Source organism: Pyrgilauda ruficollis, unplaced genomic scaffold (genome assembly GCF_017590135.1).
Source record: "Pyrgilauda ruficollis isolate IOZ18807 unplaced genomic scaffold, ASM1759013v1 scaffold28, whole genome shotgun sequence".
Lineage (NCBI taxonomy): Eukaryota > Metazoa > Chordata > Aves > Passeriformes > Passeridae > Pyrgilauda > Pyrgilauda ruficollis.
Genome location: NW_024524155.1, coordinates 701,403 through 726,794, shown reverse-complemented (window position 1 = coordinate 726,794; position 25,392 = coordinate 701,403). Strand labels below are relative to the sequence as shown.

General features: G+C 37.7%; 1 protein-coding gene across 6 annotated transcripts; it reads left to right on the top strand.

The window, feature by feature from the left end:
• The first annotated feature begins 8,533 nt into the window (after nucleotides 1–8,533).
• LOC121356026 (MAP3K12 binding inhibitory protein 1) lies at nucleotides 8,534–24,604 on the top strand. 6 transcript variants are annotated; one of them, XM_041472049.1, is made up of 9 exons: nucleotides 8,534–8,680; nucleotides 12,994–13,113; nucleotides 14,788–15,000; nucleotides 15,099–15,195; nucleotides 16,692–16,757; nucleotides 18,449–18,601; nucleotides 21,082–21,176; nucleotides 22,502–22,540; nucleotides 23,673–24,604. In XM_041472049.1, the coding sequence occupies exons 1-9, from the start codon at nucleotides 8,558–8,560 to the stop codon at nucleotides 23,778–23,780; spliced, it is 1,014 nt and encodes a 337-aa protein (XP_041327983.1). In that variant the 5' UTR covers nucleotides 8,534–8,557; the 3' UTR covers nucleotides 23,781–24,604. The 6 variants fall into 6 exon arrangements, with proteins under 6 accessions (XP_041327983.1, XP_041327982.1, XP_041327981.1 ...); XM_041472048.1 differs by having other exon boundaries at nucleotides 23,670–24,604; XM_041472047.1 differs by having other exon boundaries at nucleotides 21,082–21,179.
• Nucleotides 24,605–25,392: the final 788 nt, after the last annotated feature.

Here is a 25,392-nt window from a genome sequence, read left to right as displayed (position 1 = left end):
TGACTCTGCTGTTCCGTCCTGAAGTGTCTCCTGTCTTACTGCTTCTCAGGCAAGCTTGGGAAGCATCTCTATTGCATGCTAGGCCAAGCACAATCAGCTGGGAAGGTTTTGCTGCCTGTGCTTTTCACCCTGCCATTTGTGCTTTCAATTCCTTGTGTTCAAGGGTTTCTGTGTACGCAGCACATTTCAGTATTTATTTTAATGATTCATTCATATTTTAAAACACAAACCTCTTGTAATCATAGAATTCCATCATTTATTTAGGAAGTCAGGTGAACATCAAATCTCTACAGATTGTAGTTTCACCACACGCAGACTATTCTGAAGATATAATTTTCAGGGTACCTGAGTTCTGAGGCTTAGAAAAGACCTTTCCCACCAATCACTTCAGTAACTCAAACTTGCTGCTTCCACTGAATTGGGAAAATATATGAAAGCATGAAGTGCTTATTAAGTTTAATGTTTTTGTTCACCTAGTTTACTGCTTTCCCATCTAACCTTTACTTGCAGAGGACTTAAGATAGAAGCTAAAGGAAGCACACTTATCCTGCTGTTGTCTATTTAGCTTTCATTAAGTAAGTTGGTGCACGGTTCACACTCATTCTCAAAAGCAGCCCATCATCTAAAAGTATTTACGTAAGACTCTTTGCATTATATACCAACCTCTGCAACACTAGTATTAACTACTGACATCTGCCAAGGCTGACTAGTAAGTGCTTTACAGTATCAATTCATCCCAAGCAAAAAGCATGTTTGAGTGCTGCAGTGCTCTTGTTAACACCAATAAGAAGTATCAGAGCTCATATGACACCTAGCAGAAATTAGTACCCACATTCAAAGAAAAGCTTTTGTTATTTTCCAGAGTATTATGTGGACTTTATTGAGATGACTGCATCTGACACCTGCTGTAATATAAAATGCAGCTATAATTAGCCAACTGATGCTCTCCACAGTTTAGGTCGAATCCCTTCTGTGGGAATTATGCTTTAAAATATTCAGAACTCCAAGTGGCTCTCATTACATTTAATTTTTACTTAGAATTAGGTGGTCTAGAAAAAAAATTTAGGATTGTAATAGCCCCCCGCTGAATGCCACACAGCAACGTGAAAACCCATAGATTTTTTTCCAAATAAAAAAATGAGAACGAGCAGACTACACTACAGCCTTCAATTGAAGTCTGGCTTTGCTTAATTGTACTTTTTGCACTCATCAGTCTCTCCTCTTCAGAGCAAGCTACAAAAATTGCCTGAATAGCCAAAGAAAAGTTTCCCACAGTCACTGGTCACAGAAAAACACCATTGTCCTTCCTCACAGTTTGATGGACAACATTTCTATAAATGGGTAGCCAGTCTGTCAATGGTACCCTTGCTGAAAAGGCAAAAGAAGAGAACAGATTCTGCCAATATCTGACAAAGCATGTTAACACATAATCAGGCATTCACTAGTCAGGCAGCTGCCCCTGGGACCTTCATAACACAGGTGCCTTTAAGCCATTTCCTATTCACAGATAAAGGAAACAAGCAGGAGATACCTGGGAAAGGAGCAGTCTATTGTCGCCTGTCAAATGTCCATCTCCTAGGCTGCCTGTATAAAAACAGAAAGAACACAAAAGAAACTTCAGCCTGATTGCTAAATTATAAAACAGCAAAATACTCTCCAACTCCATAACTTTAATCTTCATTTAAATAATAATTTAAAAGGTTACTAAAGGAGCACCATGTCTTATGTTGCTTCTTCATTCTTTTTCCTGCATCAGACTGAGCAAAAGACCAGTCATGTCCCCAAGGCCAACAACTAGAATAAAGTCAGCAGTGGCTATCCCTGGACTGTCACCTTCACTCTCTGCAGCTTTGGTATGGTTTGTCCGTGCCTAATCTGTTCTCTGCTTCACCCAGCTGAGATTATTAGATTCATCTTTAAACAGAGGAAACTGGAACTTTCTGAGGGATCATTTTAGTGTGAATAAAAGTCAATTAAACTGCAGAAAAATACTATTTCCTTTTTTTTTTTTTTAAACAACTTTAACTTAGTGAGCCTATCAAACAAGTGACATTTCATAGTCAAGGTTATCTAAAGGCCACTAAGTAGAGCGACCATTTTAGCAGTAAATAGATCACAATAAGACAACAACTAGCTTTAAGTAAAGGAATAGATTTGTATTTTATGATGGTGCAAAAGATGTCTATTTCATACACTCAGCATATTAAACGCTAAAAACTATAGTCCTAAGTAGGAACTCAGTTTATATTTAAGTAATTTAATTTCTTTTTCATGGTAATTTTAGTAGCACTGCCTGTGTGTTTAATGTTAAACACATGAAAAAGCTTTATCTAATTCTATAGAAGTTCTTGATGGAAGCAATTCATGGAAGCAATACCTAGAAAATTGTTTCAGGAGATGCATCAAAACAACTGGAATTGCTCTGATTTTGTTGGGAAGCTCCTGCAGGTAATGCACTGTCTCTGAGAACATAAAAGGCTGCAGTGCAGCACAAAACACTTGAAGCAGAAGACGGAATACTGCATGGTATGAACAAATAAGTGTGCAAAACTCTTCTGTATACTTCCACATAGAACAGTATTGATGTCTTGCCTTCTCCTCAAGCATGTTTCCCAAAAAGCCTAGTTATGATTTCTCACAACTACAATTCTCTTATCAGATCTACTCTTTCATACAGGTTATGTGTGTATTTATATACATATATATACACACTTGGAATTTAAACAGGAAAGTCTCTAAGCTCCTGCAATAAAGTTATTCAAATGGAATTCATAGCAATAATGAAATTAAGAGGAAGCCAAGAATTAATAAGATTAAGATAAAATTCAGTATGATAAAATGTGAATGAAAAAAAGATTTATTACATATTTCACCATTTTTTCTTGGTGAGTTTTCAGAGTTCTGTACTATGAGGTCTCCTAGCACTGCCCATACCTGTTCAGCTTAGCTACAGTGGCACTTCTCAACTTTTTAGAAGGCCTGCTTTGTCTCTGTTGAATCAGTTTCAGGTCATTATCAAATTTACAACCTAGGCCCAGTCTTGCAAAGGCTTTTACCCACAGGCTTAGCTTTATGCACATGAATAGTCCTTTAGAATTCATTAGAATGATTTGTGCACAAAGTAAGCAGGTGCATGGCCAGCTTCACTGAAAGTTTGGGACCCAAACTTCATATTCCCTATTAACAAATGCCTCTTCTGCTTTAGAAAAATATTGACAGTGTAAAGATGACTGTGATCCTTTGTTCATTTACTACAGTACAAATAACTTTATAGTTACTTTAGATCCAAAAAGGGCATTATGTATTTACTCATAGAGGAAGTTGAAGAATACTGCAGGTGGAATGAACACAGGAGGACATGTCCAGAGAAGCTTACAGGATTCAGGTACCTACCTTACTTTGTCATATGGATATATGAATTCCTTAAGGCTAATTTGAGAGGCTAAACACAAATACATAATACAGGCCCCTAATTTCAACTATTAGTCCACAAATCCCATATCTAAACTAGATCTGGATCTGGCTTTTGAAGTCTGCCAGGGGGCTGCCAGAGCACGGTATGATCAGTCAGACCAATAATGACAGATGTGGTCTATTTGATGACAACTGTCTAGCTACTGGGGTATAGAAATTTATAAGCTGAACAGTTGAAGCAGGAGATAAATTTAAATTTTAGCAATATAACTGTTCCACAGAAAAGGCTAAGACTGATATGTTTAGAAAAGGACTCAGCTCCCAGATAAGCTATGTGAAAAGCTTGTACATAGCACACCTGAAGAATCCTATTTAAAATATTCCTAAGCATCCATCACTATTATTTATTTTAAAATAATAGTCAGATTATACTAATAAAAATGCAAGCTACAGCTTTTAAAATCAAGCACTCAGTAATCAAAGAACCCCAATAGTTAAATTTTCTCTGAAATAAATATGCTATATTCCTGTTTCCCTGTTAAATATAGATTTTCAAGTGTCCCGTTAAACTTGAGTTAAATATATAATACGTACGACATGTACATATTAATGCAATGGAAAATTATTAATTTTTAGTCTGTCTTCAGCTATGAATGCTTAATTTCACAATGTTTGTGTCAAATTACTGACAGTTTGCGAAAAGAGAAAACACTGTGATCATAGACACCTTCTCTGCAAGGCACCTTCTACATTTTTATATGGTAGTCTCACAAGAAAATTATAGGAAGGAGATTTATAATCAAATCTTTCAAAGTAGCTATAGAAGTCTAGAATTTGCAAACACAGAATAATTATAATAACGGTTCACTGACTTCCTAAGAAGAGCTGTTGAGCTAGGACTTGCAGGGGTCAGTTCTCAATCCCAAATTATATAACCGAGCTGAAGGATTTTGTGCAGAGTGCTAATCATATTTGTAGATGGCAGCAGGAAAGGGGGCAGGCAGGTATATAGAATTTAAATATGTTGTAAAATTACTAAACAAAGACAATGAAAATAAAGACCAAAGTAAGGAAGTGCATGAAGCAGTATTAGAAAATCACAAGGGTAAAAAAATTCAGAAAGGAAGGGTCATGGGTATATGTGCATGCCAGGATAAGGGCATAAACAGAATGCAGGCAACAGCATCACGAATGCTAGGAATGATCAAATTACTGCAAGTCACAAATGTAAGATACTTATAGGTTTTTTTGGTTTGCCTTTTTTCTCTAATGACAATTACATCAGGGCTGTATTTCCACCAAGACATTTTGTACAAATCCCATTCCAATCCTGTCTGAACAGGGCTTTCTAAACTTTGATAAAGTGAAAGAAACACCAAAAGGTCAGCAGAGACATTTGCTTTGAAGGAATGCAGCTCCTATTGGAGAGCCAGATTTGCAATTCAGAGCCTTATTTGAGGAAGTTAATAAGCACATGACTACATTTTACGGATGCAGGCTGAGGGTTTTTTTCAGCTGGGCTAGTGCTTAAAATTAGGCACCAGCTTAAGTATCTTGTTGAACCAGGATCTATAAACTTCGTTGGAGTGATGCCTTTTCCTGGGTACTTGGGAAGCAACAGAAGTGAAGTGCTCTTAATTCTGAAATTAATGCTTGGAAAAATAAATAAAAGCTTTTATTTAGGACGGACTTGGTCATTTCCTATTTTAACCCTATTTAACTATTTAATGAGTACAATGCTAACAATTTCCTTTTTATAACTGAGATAATTTAGTGCAGCACTGATAATCTGAATATTAGGAAAAACTACATTTACAGCAGGGTGTCAAACTGAACCATTTTCCTGGGACTTTGGACAGAATTCAGAGTATTGTTTTTATCTTTGAAGCTCCAAATTATTTCAGGGGTTTTTTTTGTTTGTTTGTTTTTTTCCAAAGCATTGCCTCTTTTGCCTTCCTCTGTGCTACAGCTGACATAAGCGGAAGTACACAGCATGAGCTTTTCAATTCAGGAGAAAAATCTGCTTATACGTTACACAGCCTCCTTAGCTCAGCACTTCGCTCGTTGGCACAACAAACCTCAGTGACTGGTACATTCTGCCAAGCGCCCACCTTTCTCTGGGTATTAGTTGGAGACAAAATTAAAGTGTGAGTTCAGAAATTATGGTACTGTAATATTCAGCAGAAGAAACAGTGCTAGCAATTATGGCAGTGGTGACCAGCAAAGAGAACTTGTGTCAATTTACTCAGGTTTACTGTGATTTTAAATTGCTTCAAGGCACCTAGACTTGGAAAGAGGTGAATATGTTCATCATTTTACAAACAAAATAAAAAGACGCAATAGTCCAAAAGAAAACAGTTTTCTATTTCAAAATAATTTCACTCCAACCACAATACTTGATATTTAAGAACTTAGTGGACTTGCACTTACATTTTTCCAGGTGGTTTCAATGGCAGAGGCTTTTATATGCCCCAATGATCCATTCCGGGATCAAAGCTGCAGATGATATTATCATGACAACTCTATCCCAGATTGCTCCCTCCTTGTTTGTCATATTATTAAAATATCTGGACAAGTTAGACATATTTAAATCTTCTAATTCCTCTTTCTAAAGAAGTATCTCTATCTCTGGTAATCCACTTCTTGCCAGTTTTCTATAAATTTATTCCAAATTACCAGTATTTTTCCAGCAATGAGAGCTTCCAATATTTTATTGCTTCACCAGCTTTAGTGAGCATGCCATGTAATTTCCTCTGTCTTCATGGAGGCCTGGATTTACTGTGGCTAGCTTTACTTCCAGAGGCAATGACAAGTGATTTCATTTTCACTGTGCACTACATCCAGTGAGCATATAATCATCTTCTGGAACCATTCTGCTCTGGTCTGTCTCTTCCATTAGATATGAAGGTTTAACATCTTTGCCTTAGCTGTATTTGCACATTTCTCCCCCTATGTTCATTTTCTCACAGGCTCTCATTTTCCTAATCTCTTAAATCACCTTAGATTATTTGTGTTGTGTTCATGTTTGCTTAATGCATTGTACAATTTAATCTGTGAAACTTCAGATGATACCAAATTTATTCAACTAGCAGGTGCAACTCAGATCAAGGTCTTCGGAGACAGAGCAAGTAGGAAGAAAGTCTTTTCCCATCGGAATCATTACTGTTTCTCAAAGAGGAGACATTTGCAAACAACAGGAAGAAGGCCAAGATCCATTTTCTCCTTCGTAAATAAAAGGTAGGCATCAACAGCTTTACTGACTACTTAACGGTCTTTTGCCTACTCTTCTTGTAATGAGCACTGAACAAACACTGGTGTATCACACCCACTGTCTCTTGAAATCCTCCACATTTGTTAAATCTCCCTTATATTTCCATGTATCTTTCTGATATTTATATTCTTATATATTTATTTTTCATTTGAAATGTTTTTTCCCCAAAACAACATCTGGCTACAGGTAAAGATCACATGCTCAAAAGCAAAGGAGAGATCTTAGGTCTCCCGGTTAGGAAAATTACACGTAAAGCAGGACACATCTGCTCCATCCCTCCAGGAAAGCTGGAATCTATCAGGTAGGTGAGCACTCATCACTTGAAGTTAAAAATTGGTGCAAATGCCTGGACTTGTTCTGTCTTATCAGGTCATTGGGAATGATTTGAGGACAAACTGTCTCTGAGAAGCAACAAGCAATGCCAGGTTGTTACATCTGTGCTCCATATTCTGCTCTGGCCAGCAGATCAATTATGTGTTAATTCAGTGTTGTAGTGCTGGGGAAAGGGCAACCTACTCTCCTTTATTCTTGAAAGCGTCATGATTTGATCCAAATGACATTATTACATTTGGCAGGGTTGCTCCAGCTGTCTGCCCAGAGAAAAACTGCAAGAGGCAAGGTTGGTCGAAGCAGCCCTCGATCACAAGGTGGAATTAGTAGTGTTGCACAGAAATGCAAAACAAAATTTCGCAAATTTTCTTAACTGACTACCATATTCTGTGCATGTCTTCAAAATGTTATTCGATAAAAGCTGTGTGTTTTCAGGAATTAAGTAAACTTCTATGTGTTTCAGAGCTTCTAAACCACAAACACATATTGCCATAAGTATTTCTGAATCCAAAGAATGGTCCTCATCAACTGAATCCAAGCAAATGCCATCTAGCTCACCCTAGAAAAGATATTTTTGCAAAAGGCAGACATCCATGCAATAGATTTGAAACCATTAAACACTGAAGTCCTCTTTGGAGCTAATTTTTCTCTGGAACTGAGCAGAGCTTTCTCTGCTTGAGTGTCCCTCAAATGTTGTGGGTTGCTGGTGCTGAAAGCCTTGTTCAGTAGCGTTCATTTTCACCATGTCAAGGTACGTCTTATCTGGAAAAGAACACCCAAAACATCAGTCAAATAAATTCATCTGCCTTTCTAAACGTTTTTATTTAAGAATGTTTCAACATTTGTATATATAACTGCACTCACCATTTTTCAGTGGAATAAAGAATATTGGGGGTAGAGGGTCAGGAAACAGAAAGAAGTGCAAAGATCAAAACTAGGTTATCAAAAGAAACATCAACTAGGAAGCCTTTGTAAGAACTTCTACTTACATTTCTTAAATTCTACTAAATTTATTAGGAAAGAAATTTACAAGTAAACTGTCTTACAGGGAATAGAATTTTGCGATCCCCATAATCAAGAGTAGTCTGACAAACTTTGTAGTCTGATTTAGAAACAACCCCGCTGCAACCAGAAGAGTCAAGGTTTTGAACAACACGTATGAATGCAAAAAAGTGAAGGGGTAACCAAAGGCACAGCTAAAACAAGGGCGGCAATGCGATGGACTGGAATAACCACTGGCGGTCCTTCCCGCCCAGAAGGAGCCCTGGCCGGAGCCGTGCCCGCCGTGCCGCGCGCTGGCAGCCCCCGGCAGCGCGGCCGGAGCCGGGGCACACAGAGCGCGGTGCCGGCCGGGAGCGCGCCCCCTCAGCGGCCACGGGAGCGCGCCCCCTCAGCGGCCACGGGAGCGCGCCCCCCGGCCCGAGCCGGTGCTGCGGAGTCTCGCCATTGGCTGCCGCGCCTGTCCATCAGCGCGGGGGCGGAGCCAGCGCCCGGTGTTCGTCATCGCGAGGCGACGGCGCGGCCGCGGTCTGGTCCGGTGTCATGGCGGCGGCGGTGGCGGCGCCCAGCCCGCTCCCGCCCGGCGCCCGCGTGCCGGAGGTCGACCCTGCGGCCTCCGAGGTAGCGAGCAGCGCCCTGCGCTGTTTGGCCGGGCTGGCGGGGCAGGTGAGTGAGGGGCGGGCGGAGGGAGAGGTCCTGGGCGGAGCTGGGCTGGGCGCCGCGCCCGCCTCTCATCACCTCGCGTGGGCGGCCCGCGCAGGGCTGGCTCCTGCTTCTCCCCGGCCTGCGGGGCTCTTGTGGGCTCCGGGAGTAGGGTAGGGCGCTGCAGAGGACATAGGTCTGCCGCACACAAGGGAGCTGCCTCTCTTCTGGGGGTTTTTCGGGCTCACCTGGCTCACCCGGGCTGGGGCGGCGGTGCCGGCTGCCTCCCCCGCTCCCTGCGGCCGGGGCAGCCCGGGGTGCGTGGCTGCTGCTGCTGCTGCTGCTGCTGCTTCTGCTTCTCTCCCACGGCCGGGACCGTGCCTTGGCCTCGCAGGGACGGGACGTCGGGTGCCACTTTGTAGTTTGACGAATGATCTCTTCCATGGGAAAGTCAATTTGCTTAATTGCTGTATCTTAATTAATTACTCTGAATTGAGAGGCTGCTGAAAGCTTACAGTGCATTAAATCAAAATAAATGATCAGGAGCTTGAAGTTAGCCCTGCCTTGGTAATGGCATGCTATGAAACACACAGTGTATCTAAGGGTCAGAATTTTTAAAGGTGCTCTGCTCTGTGGTACTTAAGTTGAAACACATATTTCGTGTTTAGTAATGTTTGTGAGTTGTGTAACAGATGTCACAGCAGTGGTGGAAGGCCCTTATCAGGAGAAGGTTTTAGTAATAACTTATTTATTGCTATTAACAATATACAGATTAATTTTCCACTGTGGAAACATTTATGTAGTTCTGTGAAGGCAGCAGAAGCACGCTCTTACGTAAAGAGTTAGCAGTTTGAAGGTTTGGGGCCAGATGATGAGCAATATCTGCAGGAGCTAGTGTAACTTATTGTATGTCTGGTACAGAAATGGGCTCTTAGATGCAGAGGCAGTTTAGGAGTAGCTGCTGGCTGATCTGAAATGATTTTTTAGAGTGTTTCACCTCTCACCTGTATAGAATTCTGTTATATTTGCTTCTCTCCTCCAAGTATGCTAGCAATTGTCTCTTTTTTCAAACAAATGCAACCAAAATTAAGGGTTTGATAATTCAGGGACTTAGTTAACTGAGTCTCAGTTTTCCTGTCTCTAAAATAGTTACAAACTACCGTGGCTTTTGAACAGGAGTACAGCACTAAACAGTGTGATGTCCAGACACAGCTGGCTCATAGGATTACTGAGGCATGAAAACTCTCTATTGAGGTTTAAAGGCTCCTTAATTCTTCCTGGTGAAAATTCTGAGTGTGATCAATGAAGAGCTAGTGACTGTCAGTTTTTCTAAGTGTGAGGACAACACTATGAATGACAGTAGTAGAACACATCAGAGAAAAGTTGGAACTCTTGTATTTCTGAAAAACAGAAAGGAGACTAAGGGGAAAGTTTCCTAAGCTTTTAACTAGGATATTCATCACAAGTTTTTAATTGTTTCTAAACTACATTCAAAACTGTTACTTTTCCCTCTTGACTTAAGCAGCTTACTTTTTCTCCAAAGCTGGCTCTACAACTAGCATGTCACTGGAAAGGCCCTGGTGATATTTAAACATAACTGAGTGTGCACAGACCATTGTGAGAGAACTCTTTAGAGTGGCTACATCCCCTCAGTAGAGTTGCAGTACTGTGGTGCAGAAGTATAATTGTCTTCTTTGGTGCCTGGAGTGTCTTCTTTCCATGACAACAGACACATTTCACTGTCCAGTGCACTGGTTGGATAAGGATCTGGTTGCTCTATCTTGGCTGTGAAAGTCCTTTTAGTTGCTCAGTCCTGATCCTTTCTAGTTGCTGAGTTACACACTTGTCAGCCAGTGCTTGAGTTCTGACAGGTTTAACTGCTGTGTTTTACCCCCGTATGGATTCTAGCAAACTGTCTTGCATTTTTGACTGAAACTACTGATTCCCCATTTCCCTTCTGTAGAGATGACTGAGCATGTGCCAAATTGTTAGCTGTAACAGTTTGATTTATTATAGTAGTTTAAGTTGGATTTATGCTGGTAAATTGGGCTGTAAGCAGGAATATTTCTGGCACAGGAATTTTTTTTCTGGAGCAATCAATGGCAGTACGTGACCAGGAGGACTTCTGAGAATAACAGCTCTTAAAACCAATATAGCTGATCCTGAAAAGTTCTTTAAGAGTCAAGTGATAGCCAGTGTTTACATAAAACAAATTTCAAAGGGCTGAAATTACATATGATCCTGTAAATTGAATAGGCTGTGGACTTGTAATTAGTCAAAGGCTTTGAAGTTATCAAAACACTGAATTTATAAATCTTTTTGTCACAGTTCTAATAAGTAGTAGGATGTAAAAGACTGAGAAACTTCTGCTGATGCAGGAGGGGTTTATTCTTGACTTTTATTTAAAAGCAGTGTCTGTGAGTTAAAAATATGACTGGATTCTAAATGATTTTAAGTTTAGAAGTTGTGTTGCTTTTTGTGCCTTGAACCACCTGGACAGGAGTTGTCCATTATGATACGAAGGCACATATCAGCTTATTCTTTTTGAAAAAGGAGGCTTGTTAGGAAATTGTAGTAAGATTTCTATTTTGTTTCATTTGGATGACTTAATCTGCACCTTTTTTACCCTGTCACTAGACTGTAATATAGCATATAGGAGATGTTACTTTAGATACCTCGGGCAGAAATACGTGCTTCAGATGATCACATGCACACGCTTAATTCCTATTGTAAATTTTATTCCTACTAAGTTCTAAATACATTCTTCATTTTGAAACTTCTTCAAGATTAGTATATCCTAGAACATTACTTTTTCTACATCCTGTGTGCTTAAGTACTAAACAGGGATAACCATTTGTGAAGATGATCTAAAATACATTATATATCCAGTCAGACTGTCTCCTTTGCTATGTAATTTGGGAGCTAACCCTGAATTTAGCAAGGCTGATCTTTCACTAAAGAAGCAGGATTCAGGTTTATAATCCTTTACAAAATTGTGTTAATGCTGAGATTTGAAACTAAGGTAGGACAGCTTATCATCCACAGCTTTGCCTTCAGAGTGACGGAGGCATTTCTTGTGTCCAGTTCTCAGTGTTTCATACACTTTGTGGTGGCTTCAGGACATGAGTGCATATGCATTTTTTGTTCTTGTTTATAATGTTTGATGCTGTTAGAAGTTACATGTCTTTAGACCATGAGTTAAAGGTCACTTTTGTCATCTTCCTGAGGTACCTTTTTCTGTTTCCACCCCTACTTTTTATTTTAATGGAAGGAGTGAGGAGTAGATACACAAGTATGCATATGAATTGGGAATTCAGTGTTGCAAGCAGAGTACCTGTAGGTCCTCTTGATTTCAAAAAAGAATTTTTTCTGTATTTAGAATTTGGGGTATCACTTGCAAGATGTTTGGTTGGAGAACAACCTTCTTAGCTTTGGGAAATGAAAGTGATCATCTCTTTAAGATCTTGAGAAAAGCTTTATTGTAACAAAAAGGGCAAAGTGGGCTGTGAAAGGGTGTTATCCCATTAGAGTTTATTGACAATCATCTTTGTATTAGGAAGTGTATTTATAGCTTATAGAAGACACACAGTTCTTTTAAACAACACTTCAAATTTATTATGTGTGTTTTTCTTTATTGTCTTGGGAGTTAAATATTGCAATTCCTTGGTAGTGAGAATAGACTGTGGCAATTGTTCATTTCAATGCATATAAAGGAAAATAGTGTGATTTGAAAATAGGTTTAATAGTGGTGCTGTGTAATCTAGAGTTTGTTAAACTTTGAGATATTAAAAAAATACATATTTTTATGCACTTATTTTTACTATAAAGCTTCCTTTGGATTATCAGCAAGTAAAAATTCAAGAATGTGCCATGGTGTTACATCAAGACATGGGTCATACAGGCATGGATAGTCTTGCAATCTTGGAATAAAATATATTAACTTACAGGAGACTGCTATCCTGGGTCATGTTTCTGCATGCTGGTAGTTCTAGTGTCCATTAAAAGAAAAGATAGTGTGAGTGATTAACATGAACAATATGCTTTCCTACATAACATTAATTAAATAAAGCCAAGGACTGAATTAATACAATGAAAGCATGATAAGTTAGTAAAGAACTTTTTATATATATTTTAGAATATACTCTACAAATACTAGCTTACTTGGAAAGTGATAGCTGCTTGGACTATAATTAATATCAAATCTTTCCAATGTTCTCATCTAAAATTAGGATGGGTCTATATGAGACTGAGCATGATTGTTGTCTTGTAGAAGTCTTGTATACCTTTTTGATGTTAATACATGTAATATAATTTTTTATTGTTTTGCCCTGTTAAAGCTTAATCTCGGAGAGGATATTGTGAAAGTTGTAATCGATTGGAGCAAGCTTCAGAGCACATCAGCACTTCAGCCATCCTTGCTCTTTAGTGCACTTCAGCAGCATATTTTATGTTTACAGGTAAATATTTCATGGGACACATTTGCCTTGACAAAAGTGATCAACAACTAAAAGTAATCTCAACTGTAAAATTCCAATAATTTTCTTCTTATATTACTGTGTTCAATAAAAAAGGATTGAAAAAGTATTAAATGCTTGGGATTCCACTATGCTCCATAGGTACTCACATTTATGGATTTTTCAGATTAGTGGTGGGAATAGCCACTGTAGGTGAGCAGGCTGAATAAATGCAGCCTCATTGATTTCTAGACTTGCATTGTAAATGTGATACATTTCCATCTATGGTGGGTTATAATTAAGCAATAAGACACGGCAGGTGTGTGTCATGCTATGATAATGATTCCATGCGTTGGGTGAGTTTTGAGGCTCATAGAGTGCTTTCAGTGGTTCAAGAAGTGGCATTATCCCAGCATGACACATCCTGGAGTGTCTTACTGCAATTAAATATATTTTCGACGTAGGTTTTTTTTTTTTTAAAGAGTAATTTCTTTGACATTAATGTCTCATCTTGCCAAGTAGCCAGTCACCATTACTGTCATTTCTTTTAACTATTTGAAACTTTCCAACCCTGCCAAAAGTAATTTAGTTGCATGGCAGGGAGGGTTAGCAGTTTGTCAGCTGATAACTGAGCGTTTTGACCTTGATAGTTCATATGTAAAAGATGGGATTTGGGTACTACTATTTTGCTTCAGCTAGTCAATGAATTGAGGTGCCTAGTACTGAGAGGATGAAAAGGGAAATTTCTGTATTTTCTTGTCTGTAGGTAAAAGAAAGACCCTTTGTTTTCCAGACATCCACCAGATCTTTGGTGTGATGAGCAGAAAGAGAAAATATGCAAGATAAATGCAAATAAAATTTACATCCAACATGTAAGAATGCTGCAAGTGGGAATTTGATTCCATTTCAGAAAATGTGACTGCTAAAAATCATGTTGTCTTTAAAAAAATTAAAATAATCTCTAGAGAGGAAATAAGCAGTAAAATTCAGACTAGATGAAACTGATGGAAATGAAAAAGAGACAGGGACATATATATATGTACTGAGGTTTTGATGTTACATTGTATGTAGGAGTTACTGCGGTAAAATAAGCTTTTTTTTTTTTTCTGCCATAAATGTCAGTGCCTTTTCTCATTTAATTTCATGAGCTAAGTAGATAATCAACTGTGTCAAGCAAAGCATGTGTTCATGATAATGCCTATGTATTTCATGTCTGTGTTCTCTCATTCACTTGGGCAACTACGGTTTCAAGTGGAGAATGTAGTGCTGATGTGATAAAGGCTTTACAGTGTAAGAGCACCGGATTTCATGTTAAGGAGGAAAAATACTAAGCCTTACTGTTCTGAGTAAGCATTTGAATGACATGTTAATTAAGTGGCATTGATGCCAGCAATTGAAGCTTTGATTTAGCTAGTAATACCGGAGTATGGGCAGATTTTCATAGAAATTTGGGAGTTTTCCTCTACAAACCTCTAAAAGACAGGTCAAAAAGGTCAGAATTGTGGTGTGCACAATATTTGGAAATTCTTTTTAATCTTATTACTGTTTTCCATCAGAGGAAGATGTTGTAATTCCCAAAATTATTTCCATTAGTCTGGAAATTGTAATAGTACTTGTCTTCTTGGCTTTGGGACTTTTGGACTTTTTTAACACTAATACACTGTTTTCTTTGTTCAGCCTCTCTTAGAAAAGCTCCAGTCATTGATCAAAGAGGAAAATACAGGCCATGTTGAACCTGGAGGTAAAACAGAAAGCCAGACAAGTTTAGATGTTTATGATGGTAACAGTCAGGCTGAAGAAAACTATGGAAGTTATGACTTGAGAGATCTGAAGGATGCTCATTTTAATTTTGATCCAGAAGTGGTCCAAATAAAAGCTGGAAAAGCAGAAGTAAGTGATCTATGTGAGTTTAAAAACAGAAAAATGAAAGACCTTTCTAAATTTTAAAGAATGAAATAGATATATGCCATCATGTTTATTACCTGCAGATTGACAGGCGGATATCAGCCTTCATCGAGAGGAAACAAGCCGAGATCAATGAAAACAATGTCAGGGAATTTTGCAATGTTATTGATTGTAATCAAGGTAACTGGCTAGCCAGACTTTAATCTTCATAGTAATTTAAGTTGTGGGGGGCGGGGTTTTGTTGGTTTGTTTTGGGGTTTTTTTTTGGTTTGGTTTGGTTTTTTTTGTTTTTCAAAAGCACTAATCTATATTTAAAACAGAACTTTTTTTTCAAGAGTAACGTTGTTTTAAAATTTAGAACTTGCATGGGCAGTGCATATGTCAGATGGAAAAATAAATTCAGAGTAGTCACTGGATGACAATGTTTAATGCATCCTGTAAAAGATTCTATTTATTATTATGTTAATTTTAAGAATTGCTATCTTAGATCAGATGATTTTGTAGCTATTGTTCCCAGTGTTTTTGTAGCTGTTGTTCCCAGTGTTTTAACTAGGTGTTCCTCCCAACGTAAATGGAATTGCAATTCAGAAATGTCTTGTGACTTGCATATTCAAATTGAAGTTAATTTAGTGCTAGTTAAATTACAAAGAAGTATTTCTTACAACGAATTTGAATTACTAGCTACTTGAAATGACTTGTTCTTTTTAACATTACTCACATTGTAGTACAATTGGCTGTATCTGTAACCAATCTTAAATCCATCTGGCAGACTGGATCCCATCTACAGTATCAGTAACTGTAGCCAAATGCATCTTGGAGGTTAAGACAGTTTTACATACATAACTACACAAGTAGTACAGAGATATTTTCTAAGTACCTGTGAACCTATATGTGCATTGTCTCTGTGAGGTACTTAAGCTCTTAGAGATCAAAGCTTATTGTTCAGTAAGCTTTGTAGAGAGTTTAACTGCTTGAATGTTAGTTGGGATGCAAAGGACAGCTGAAGTTTAGTAGAATATGCTAGATAGTGGAATATGTTTCCCAAAATTGTTAATTATGTACAGAAGAATTGATAATAAGACTGGTCTCATTGTTCAGGCGTAATAAAATATGTGTAGAGCTTTGGTGAAATGAACAGAGATTTCTATGGAAATAGAAGCATTAGAATAAATTAAGGTGGTCCATGCTATAGGTTTTATGGTTAGGTAAATGAAAGAAGTCACATGGATCAGAATAAATGCAGAAATGTTTAGGAAAGAAGGCTGATGAGTAGATCAGTCAAAAAATAGGAGAGTTTCAGAAAAGGACATAAAACCAGAATAACAATGGTAAGCAGGAAAAAGGCTTCTGTACAGGAAGAAGGAAATAATTTACAGAGAAATGCAGTGAAAAGTAAGAACCAAATAAATTTGGTCCTGATCCAGTAAACTTCTATTTACACGTGTGAATACATTTATATGAGTGACTTACCCAATTAAAAGCAGTAAGTTCATGCAGGTGTGTAAAACTATTAATGGGCAAGTGTTTATAGAATGAATTAAATATTCCTGATTCTTTTTATTGTTTGAAGCATTTTAATTAGATTTGTTTAAAGCATCAAAGTTGATGCTGGTTAGCATATTTTCAATTATAAATACATAATTTGGACCTTACTTGTTATATCATTATTTATTTAGAAAATAGCTGTGCCAGAACAGATGCAATTTTCACACCCTATCCTGGATTTAAAAGTCATATAAAGGGTAAGCAACTTTTCTGATACCCATTTAAGTGTCCAGATATAACAGCACTGATAAGTTTTTGATATCAGAACTTTTTTATAGAATGCTCAAAAATGCAAACTTAATGTATTGGGGGTTTTTTACTCTGGTGAATACTTTTACATCTTCATTTATGTCTTCAAGGTTTTAAATCCCTTAGCTGCTTCACTAAATGAATGTTTAGGCACTAAAGACCAAACAAAATATTTTTGTTTTGGTCTTTAGTGCCTAACCATTATTTTCATTGTCTGAAAGGAAATATGGAAAAGATAAAGCAGGACAGGGAAGCTGAACAATACCTAGTTTTTCTTCTAACGTGAAACAATCAATAAGGAATTGAGATTAGATAGGATTATCTTCTATTTTTCTTTAGTTGGTGCAAGTGTATTGAAACAGAATATAATTTTGGGACAGTGGAAGTTCTAAGACATAGATTTATAAGAAGTGACAAGCTGGGGAATGAGTTTATCACTGCATTATGTTTTGGAAAGGAATAAGTAGTATAGAAATTATGTCCAGCAGAAGTTGTGTGTCAAATATTGGTTGTTCATCTGCTGCTCTCTAGGTGTACACAAGTTACCTTTTAGAAACAAACAAAATACCCAAAATGAGGATGAAAGTAACCCTGTTTTGCATTGTTGAGAGTGGTCATATTGAGTTATCCACTTGATATTGCTCCTAGAAGCCAATTAATTATTTTGAATTCTGTAAATTAAAATTATAGTGTAAAGCAAAATAATAAGTATTGAAAAGTATGGTGAGCTAAGAAGGAAATGGGGAAGTGAGTTTGATTTTAAAATCTTTCACAAAGAACCTCTTTCAGTAGTCACTGTTTTTAACTGAGTGCTAATTTGTTGGTTGGATGGCAGCATAATACAGGAAAAAAGGGAAGTTTTCATTTCAAGGAACAGTTCATAACTGAAATGTGAAAAACACTTAGAAAGGAATTGGAAGTAAAACCAGCATAAATTCAAGCAAGAATGTAGCATGTTGTACTATTGAAGGTGTATGTATGTAGGATGGTGTATGAGTGTGTGTGCTTCACTGTCTAGAGCTGCCAATACAGTCTTTAAATCTGCAGTATGCTGCAGTAGTTCTATGAGGAGAACTTAAGAAATTACTCTGATTTAATGAGAAGTGAGCAAAATCTTCTGATGAAGACATGGGTAAAAGATAGTCCTAGAGGCAGCTAAGAATCATGAAAGCTTTCATCCAGATGACAAAAATTAGAAGTGACTTCCTTGCTGAGGTTTGTATTGCTTCTTCAGTTGTGTACCTCTCCTCATCTTCATGTATTTATGATGCTTCCTGTAATACTGGGTCCGGCCTCTTTGCATTCACCGCTCTCATGTGCAACTGCTGACATAGATATCAAGGTTTCTGCTGTTTATCAGCAGCTGATGACAAATTCTTGACACTGCCATTCTACATGAATGTATGAGTAATTCTTTTGCTTTGCATATGTAAAATCCAGGGATTTTGTTAGGTTTAGTTACTTACGCAATAAAAATAAGAAAATGCTTTTACTTGAACTTTTGATCTTACTTCATATGCAAGACTTCTGTAAAACTGATTTAACGCAGTTTTTTGTGCTTCAGTATTTTGATTCTTTTAGTTAGATCTGCTTTGTGTTTCATGTGCATATATGTGAAATTTATTTTCTCTTTACCTAGTTTCTAGGGTAGTAAATACGTATGGACCTCAGACTAGGTCTGAAGGAATGCATGGGTCCAGTCACAAAGCCAGTGTACCTGTGCATGATTGTGGAAACCAAGCGGTTGAGGAGAGATTGCAAAACATTGAAGCACACTTACGGTTACAAACAGGTTTGTATGATGTTATCATTTTGACATTGGTGTGCCATTTTATACTATAGTCTTGATTACTGTCGTGGAACTGAGCAAGTCTATAAAAACTGATGCTGTAAAAAAAGTGTCTAAATCTACTGAAGGGTTTTGTTCACCCCAAGTACAGTGATCTAATGTTTAGTGTTTTATGCCCAAAACAGAACCCAGGTTGGTGCCCAATTTGAGTTGCTGAGTTAGCAAATATATAATTTATGTGGTGGCAAATAAGAGAGAGGCTCATCAGAACAGGATTTAAAATAATATGGAATATCTGGAGATTGGGGTTCTCCATAGCCACTGGAGTCCTGCTTTGACCCACTTAACAGGAAAAGCTGAGTTTAGGACCAAGGGCTGCTTCATGGACAACTCGTGGGCTGGTGGTAGAATCAACAAAAAGGATGACCTGAAACTTTTTCCTAAAGTTGAAAAATGTTTCTTGAAATAACGTTTAGGCATAAAGCTTAATTCCCAGAATGTGGGAAGCTTGTTGTCACTACTTCTCTTTAGGCCTGCAAACATGAGTCCATACCTTTCATTAAATAAATGCCATAGCTGTCAGGCTACTGATGTTTTTCAGATTTCAGTTGCTTTTCAGTTGCTTTCCTTACCCCAGCCTGGTTTTCCATAATACGGCACTGAGGCACAATGAGGCACTTACCAAGGAGGAATTAGTATTTTTCTTGAAAATTATTTTCAGAACAGAAGCCAAATCTCCATCTAGTTAAGTGAATTTTCTACACGTGACACTGCAGACACACTTGATTTTTTTTTTTTTTCTTCTGAATATTGAATAGATGCCAATCCATTATCTTAAAAATATTTGGAACATTGACTAGCTTGCTGGATTCCTGTGACTGTGTAGTGGATTAAAGTTGTCTGGTAGCAAGGAGAGTGAGACATGCATTGATACTCTTGAGGCAGCAGTCAGAACTTGATGTTTAGCTCTATAGCTGTCTCAAAAATAAGCTGGCTTTTGTGCATAGAAACAGAATTTGGAAGTGGCTGGCCAGCATTAGGGTTACGATGTGTAACTTTGGAGTTTATGCATATCAGGGACAATGACTGGAGGTAGCTAAGGAGGGGTCCTTGTTTCCAGGTTGTGCCTCTAATAGGTGATCAAATTTTGTTTGAAGGAATGGGTCAGATAAACTATAGTATAAGTTAAGAAGATGGAGGCATGCAACACCAGCTCAATTCCTGTTCAAATCAGCAGTCATGGCGAACATCTCAATATTATTTGATGCATGCCCCAGCAGCTGTGCAAAAAATACTCATCTGAGCAGTAACATGCCTTCACTACCTGTTCCACCAGTTTTTGCTTCCAGCAACAGAAAGAGTTAATCTTGACTTGCTGGCTGTTTTTCAGAACAGCTTCCAGTGCTAGTACTGCTCTTTTCCCTTTACATTAAAAGAAAGCAATATTAAGAGTAATAGTTAGCCAATTCAATTAGTAGGTGCTCAGTGTTGAGTAGAGAGCACAACTGAAGGAGTGAAGCTACCTGCACAATTGTTTCTTTGAAAGGAGAAAATAGATGAATGGCAAAAAAAGAAAAAAAAATTAAACCCCACACCCCACATTAGTGCTGTTGTGGTCATTTGTGGAATAGAACTGTCTTGTCTAACAGACCCAGATATAAAAGGAAATGGGTGTCAAAACGTAAAAGCTTGCTATGGCCTTGCTTGTCAGTAAAGTTTGGAACCAGACTATCATTTAAGTTAGAGTAGCCAGTACTTAGTTGTGATAAACAGTTATTTCATATAGTTACTTCATTATAGACTACTATGGAGTGCAAATAAGATGCTTGCTAAGACAGATCTGATCAGTTCCATTTTTACATGAAGAAACAAGCCCAAGCTGCTGTAGTATAGATGAAAACAGCTTGAGTTGGGATTTTTTTGGTTGTTTTTGTGGTGTGAGTGGGTTTTGTTGTGAGGTTTTTTTTTGTCAGGGTGATTCTTGGGTGAGCTTAGGTCTTTTTTGTTTGTTTGGTCATTTTTTTGATGTTTTTTTTCCAGACCTCTGTTATTCAATACACACATTCCCCACTCCTGTTCTCCCATCTATGGTCAAGCAAACGCTGTTCTTGTGACAAGAATTCATGTGTGGTCTGCCATCCTATCTGCTCTCTCCTAATGCTGGTGTCAGCTTTGAAGTGACATTTCATGACCAGTGTATTGCAAAGAGTGATCATTAGTTGTTTCAGGGACCTTGACAGACATACTTCAGCCAACTACATGAAGTTGTCTTACTGCTTTCATTGACTACACTGGCTTATCAATCAGGTTTTACCCCAAATCATATTAATTATACTTCCTTTATATTATCCCATCCATTTATTTTGTTCAGCTGCTGGTTGATAGCTAATCTTGAAGAATTCAAATGTCAGACTTGAAATCTTTAGTTAAATAAATTTTTACGCACTTTTCCTGATCTCTTTGCGTTACTATTATGTATTTAGGTGGTCCAGTACCAAGAGACATTTATCAGAGAATTAAGAAGCTTGAAGATAAAATCCTTGAGCTGGAAGGACTGTCTCCTGAATATTTTCAATCTGTAGTAAGAAATTTTCTTACCTTCTGTCAGTATGTCTAAATGTATTTATGCCTTTTGTGCTTGATTCTTTGATGTACAGAGAAAAAATTTAAACTCTGAGGGCAGAAACTTTTAATAAACAGCTCTGGCTTGGTGTAGTGGTTATGTTACATTTGGACCATCTAATCAAGTTCATATTTACCTAATTTCTCACTCAAAAGAGGAAAGTATCTGTTGGGGGGAAAAAAATTGCTGCCACCCAAGCTTAACTAATTTGTAAGCAATGTGTCAGAAAGTTTGTATTTGTCCCCCTTGCCTTAAGATCTGAATTGCTTCTTGTGTCAAGAAAATTGACTGAAGTTTTGATTTTTGATACAAATCATTAAAGGCTTGAAACAGCTGAAATAATTTGGGCTTCTGTACATGATCTGATTGCTAACGATATGTGAATAGCTTCCGAAAAGATGAGAGAGTAAACTGTTTGAAAATGGCTTCATGTGATGCTGTGACTTAGTTTCCTTTATTTCTGGTTTTCAGGCAGAGCTCTGTCCCTCTCTGAATAGTACATCTTAACCTTCACTCACCAAAGGATATTAGGACAAAGAGAACACTAGTTGTTACTACATTAGGCTCTGTTTGACTGTAGAAATTTCTTGTCTGTTATCTTGCTCTTCTTTCCCCATGTAACACTAAAAATGTCTCTTTTACTGTTGATTGCAATTTAATTTATATCTTCTCCCTTGAGACTAGCCAAAGAAGAGTCAGTTAATAAAAATCAATAGCAATAGTACACATTTTTTGTTTAATTTTTAAAATTTATTTTGGAGAAGAGTAAGGTTCTTTATTTGTGAGGCTATTCCTTCAAGTGGCTGAAAACCAGAAGTTAAAACATACACTTTCACAAGCTGAGATTTCTATTGAAAATGCTTTAGGATCTCCAGAATGCGGATGAGGGAAAAAAATTTGATGGTGGCAATAGTAGTGTTGCACAGTAATTAGCACATTTTAGCTGAAGTTTTGCATAAATATTGGTGTGGATATAGGCAAATTTTAGGGACGAAAATATTGACAGTTTCAAAAGCTCAATTCTGTCTGAAGGAAGCTTCAGTTAAATTGATAGTTGTTGACTGCCAAGTGTGGAGAAGCTTCAACAGCTTCTGACTGCTCTCCAGTAGCATTTCTCATGATCCAAAGTACTTAATTATAAAAAACGTTTCTTTAATCCATGGAATGGCAGTCAGTGGGGGTTTTTTATACTTTAAAGACTCTTAACAATATTGTTACAGAATTATTTGTGGTCTTCTGTCAGTGCAACATTAAGTCTGTTTTGATTCTCTTTTCTTCAGAGCTGTTCTGGCAAGAGGAGAAAGGTTCAATCTCCCCATGTAAGTGCTATTAACTCTTGTTTTTCTTAAGTTTAGGATGTTTTGAGTGGAAAGTAAGCAGGAGTTCTGTGAAGCAAGTATGTAAGTTCTCAGAAGTAGCTGCATCAACATTGAATAGCTTGCTGTCAAAGAAGGAAGGAGACAAAAAGCTAATGGATGTTAGAATGAAATGAGTCTTCTAAGAATACATACTAGAGTTTTCACCAGTTAGGAGGATGATTGAATAAAACAAATCTATAATGCTGTTAATCAAGCTGGGAGTAACAGGCAATTTCTGTATTCTAATCAGCCCTCATTAATGTCTTCCATTTTTGTTTTTTGGCATAGTGGTTTTTGTTGATTTAAAAATTATTTTTCAATTTGCTTTATTGGTTTATGAAAAGACAAAAGTAGAAATGGCTGGCTTGGCAAAAGTACTGCAGAAAGACCCAACATTATAGCAGATATTAACCTGTCAGTAAGACTTGGCATTTTCACACCACCATCACATAAGAGAGTGCATTTACCGTGTGCCTGATACAAGAGAGAAGTTATTGGTGCAGGTGGGACCATGGCTGGAACCTTGTCTGCTCCTAGCTATCACCCTTGGAGACAAATGGACTGGGAAGAGTGCTTAGAATGAGATATGGGCCATCTGAGACTTGAGAAGGTAGGCTTGTTTAGGAAAAAAAAAGTCCTGCATAGGGTGAAATATTTTTATAAAAAGGATGATGACCAGCTTTTGTAAGAAAACATAAAAAAATTATCAGGTTAAGTGGTACATAGGAGCTTTATGTTGGGCAGTAGCAAAAAAATCCCTTTAGCTGTAAACCCAAGTTCTACAAAATGTAAGTAGTCTCATCCAGTGTTTTAACATGAAGGGATTTCTTAGGATTTTTTATGAGCAGACTAAACAAGCATCTAATAAAAGTAGCATGAATGTATTGATCCATGATTAGGACTGACTTTCTTGCAAGTTTACATTCTTTTTCCTTTAAATGTAAAAAGGCAAAGACTAGATTCAGACAATTCTGCAGAAGTAGTTCTATCACTTAGTACAATATGCAGTGACCTCAAGTATCAAGTGATAAGCCACTTCTCTAGCAATTACAAGATGTAAATGATTGTGATTTTTATTTTGTTCTTTTAGCAGAGCTATTCACTTGCTGAACTTGATGAAAAGATCAATGCTATAAAACAGGCATTACTGAGGAAAACAAAAGAAAGCAAGTTCAAGGAGGCTGAGCAGCTTCTTCGATAAAAGTGTTTTCAGAATCCTCATCGTGATTTACACATACCTAAACCATAGACCTGAGCAGTGTTCATCAGAAATGACTAGCAATGAAGACAAAGCATGCATATAAGCTCCCTTTGGATGATCTTGAAAGCTTTCTTTCAGAGTAACTTGTTTAAAAGCAGCCTTATTAATGAAATAGTTACTTTAAAATGAAGACTGTTTCAGGAATGTCATTCTAATAATCCGTTCCCTTCTGTTATAAAGGAGGACTGCAGCATTATTTGTATGTGAAAAGTCTTAAACTGCACACAAAAGCTTCATCTCACTTGTTATTCTTGGTGACTAAGTATTCAAAAGACTATCTTTTGGATACCGTTCATGTAAGTAGTTTGCACAGATTTGTGAAATTCAGTTAAATACTTCCTCAGAAATACACTGACTTTGGGAAAAAAATTACCTAAATCTTGCAGAACGCATGCTTACTTGTGGGGCTTTTTCTGTATTTGTCACTGTTTTCACAGCTGTTAGAAATGCACCAAATTGCATTTGTGTGACAGGTGTTTATGGAAACCCTATAGGTGTAAATAAAACAACTGTTCTTCACTTTTTCAGTGTCTTGCGGGAATTGAAATTTCGTAACGTGTTCACATAATGCATTCTAACAATCATCCTAGAGGAGCATGCCAGCAAGGCATCAACTTTCCTTCCATATGCATGCTTACATGACTGAAGCATGGATGCAATACTAAAGTCTGACCTTTGGCCAGACAGTGAAGTGAGATTGTGTTGTGACTTTTTGTTTGGTTTTGTTTGTTTGTTTTTTAATAAACCATTTTCTATTTATATAAGTTCTGTTTACTGTCTGTCATTATTTCAGTTTAGAAGAAAAGTAGCTGTTACTGGGACAGTTTCATGTAAACTGCTCTGCTTAGAGCAGTCATATTGCTGATGTCCCTGTATTAGTCTCCGTGACAGGTGTTGTGAACAGTACTGACTTGACACAGCCTTTGAAGAATAGTAGATGTTTTCTGTGACCTCATCATTTTATCCAGAATAACATTTGTTACAGCAACTGCAGCTAATGTTTCTCTGGAGATGAGCCAGCAGAGATGGGAGAGAAGGCTGCTTGAGCTCTTGTCCTGGCTCCAGGAGGAATGACAGCATGATGGTAACCTCTAAGGTGCTGCTTGTCCTTCCAGGAAGAGATCTGAGTGCCTCAGATAGGGCAGTGGATATGAAGAGGTAGTATTGCAGTTGAAGAGAGTTGTGTGCATTACATATCAGTACAGTATCCTACAGAGACAACTTTTGTTACATGAAGCGTTGCCATTGTTGAACATCCTAACAGGATGTTTTATGAGGGATGTTTTGGTGAAGCAGCACAATGAGCGCAACTTTTACTTCAAGTAGATAAGCTTTACTTCTTTTTATGGTCCTCTGGCCCAGGAGCCATAGCTCCAAAGAGTACAATGTATAGTTGCTACACCATATACTTCAAAGAGTGCTTGAAAGAGTGGTAGAAGGTGGTTACAGGGCCAGGAGGAATGGCCAAAGGGATGTAGCTTTTATAAAGCAGTAGCCTCCACTCATGTGCATCGTAATACAAGTACTGGTAGCACATGGTGGCATGAATAGC

Bases quoted from the DNA above. Each gene is read 5' to 3' on its own strand.
- LOC121356026 (XM_041472046.1), top strand. From the start codon at position 8,558: ATGGCGGCGGCGGTGGCGGCGCCCAGCCCGCTCCCGCCCGGCGCCCGC. The intron at 18,602-21,081 runs GTTTGTATGATG...TTATGTATTTAG, and splicing joins ACACTTACGGTTACAAACAG to GTGGTCCAGTACCAAGAGAC. The intron at 22,541-23,669 runs GTAAGTGCTATT...TTGTTCTTTTAG, and splicing joins GAAAGGTTCAATCTCCCCAT to CAGAGCTATTCACTTGCTGA.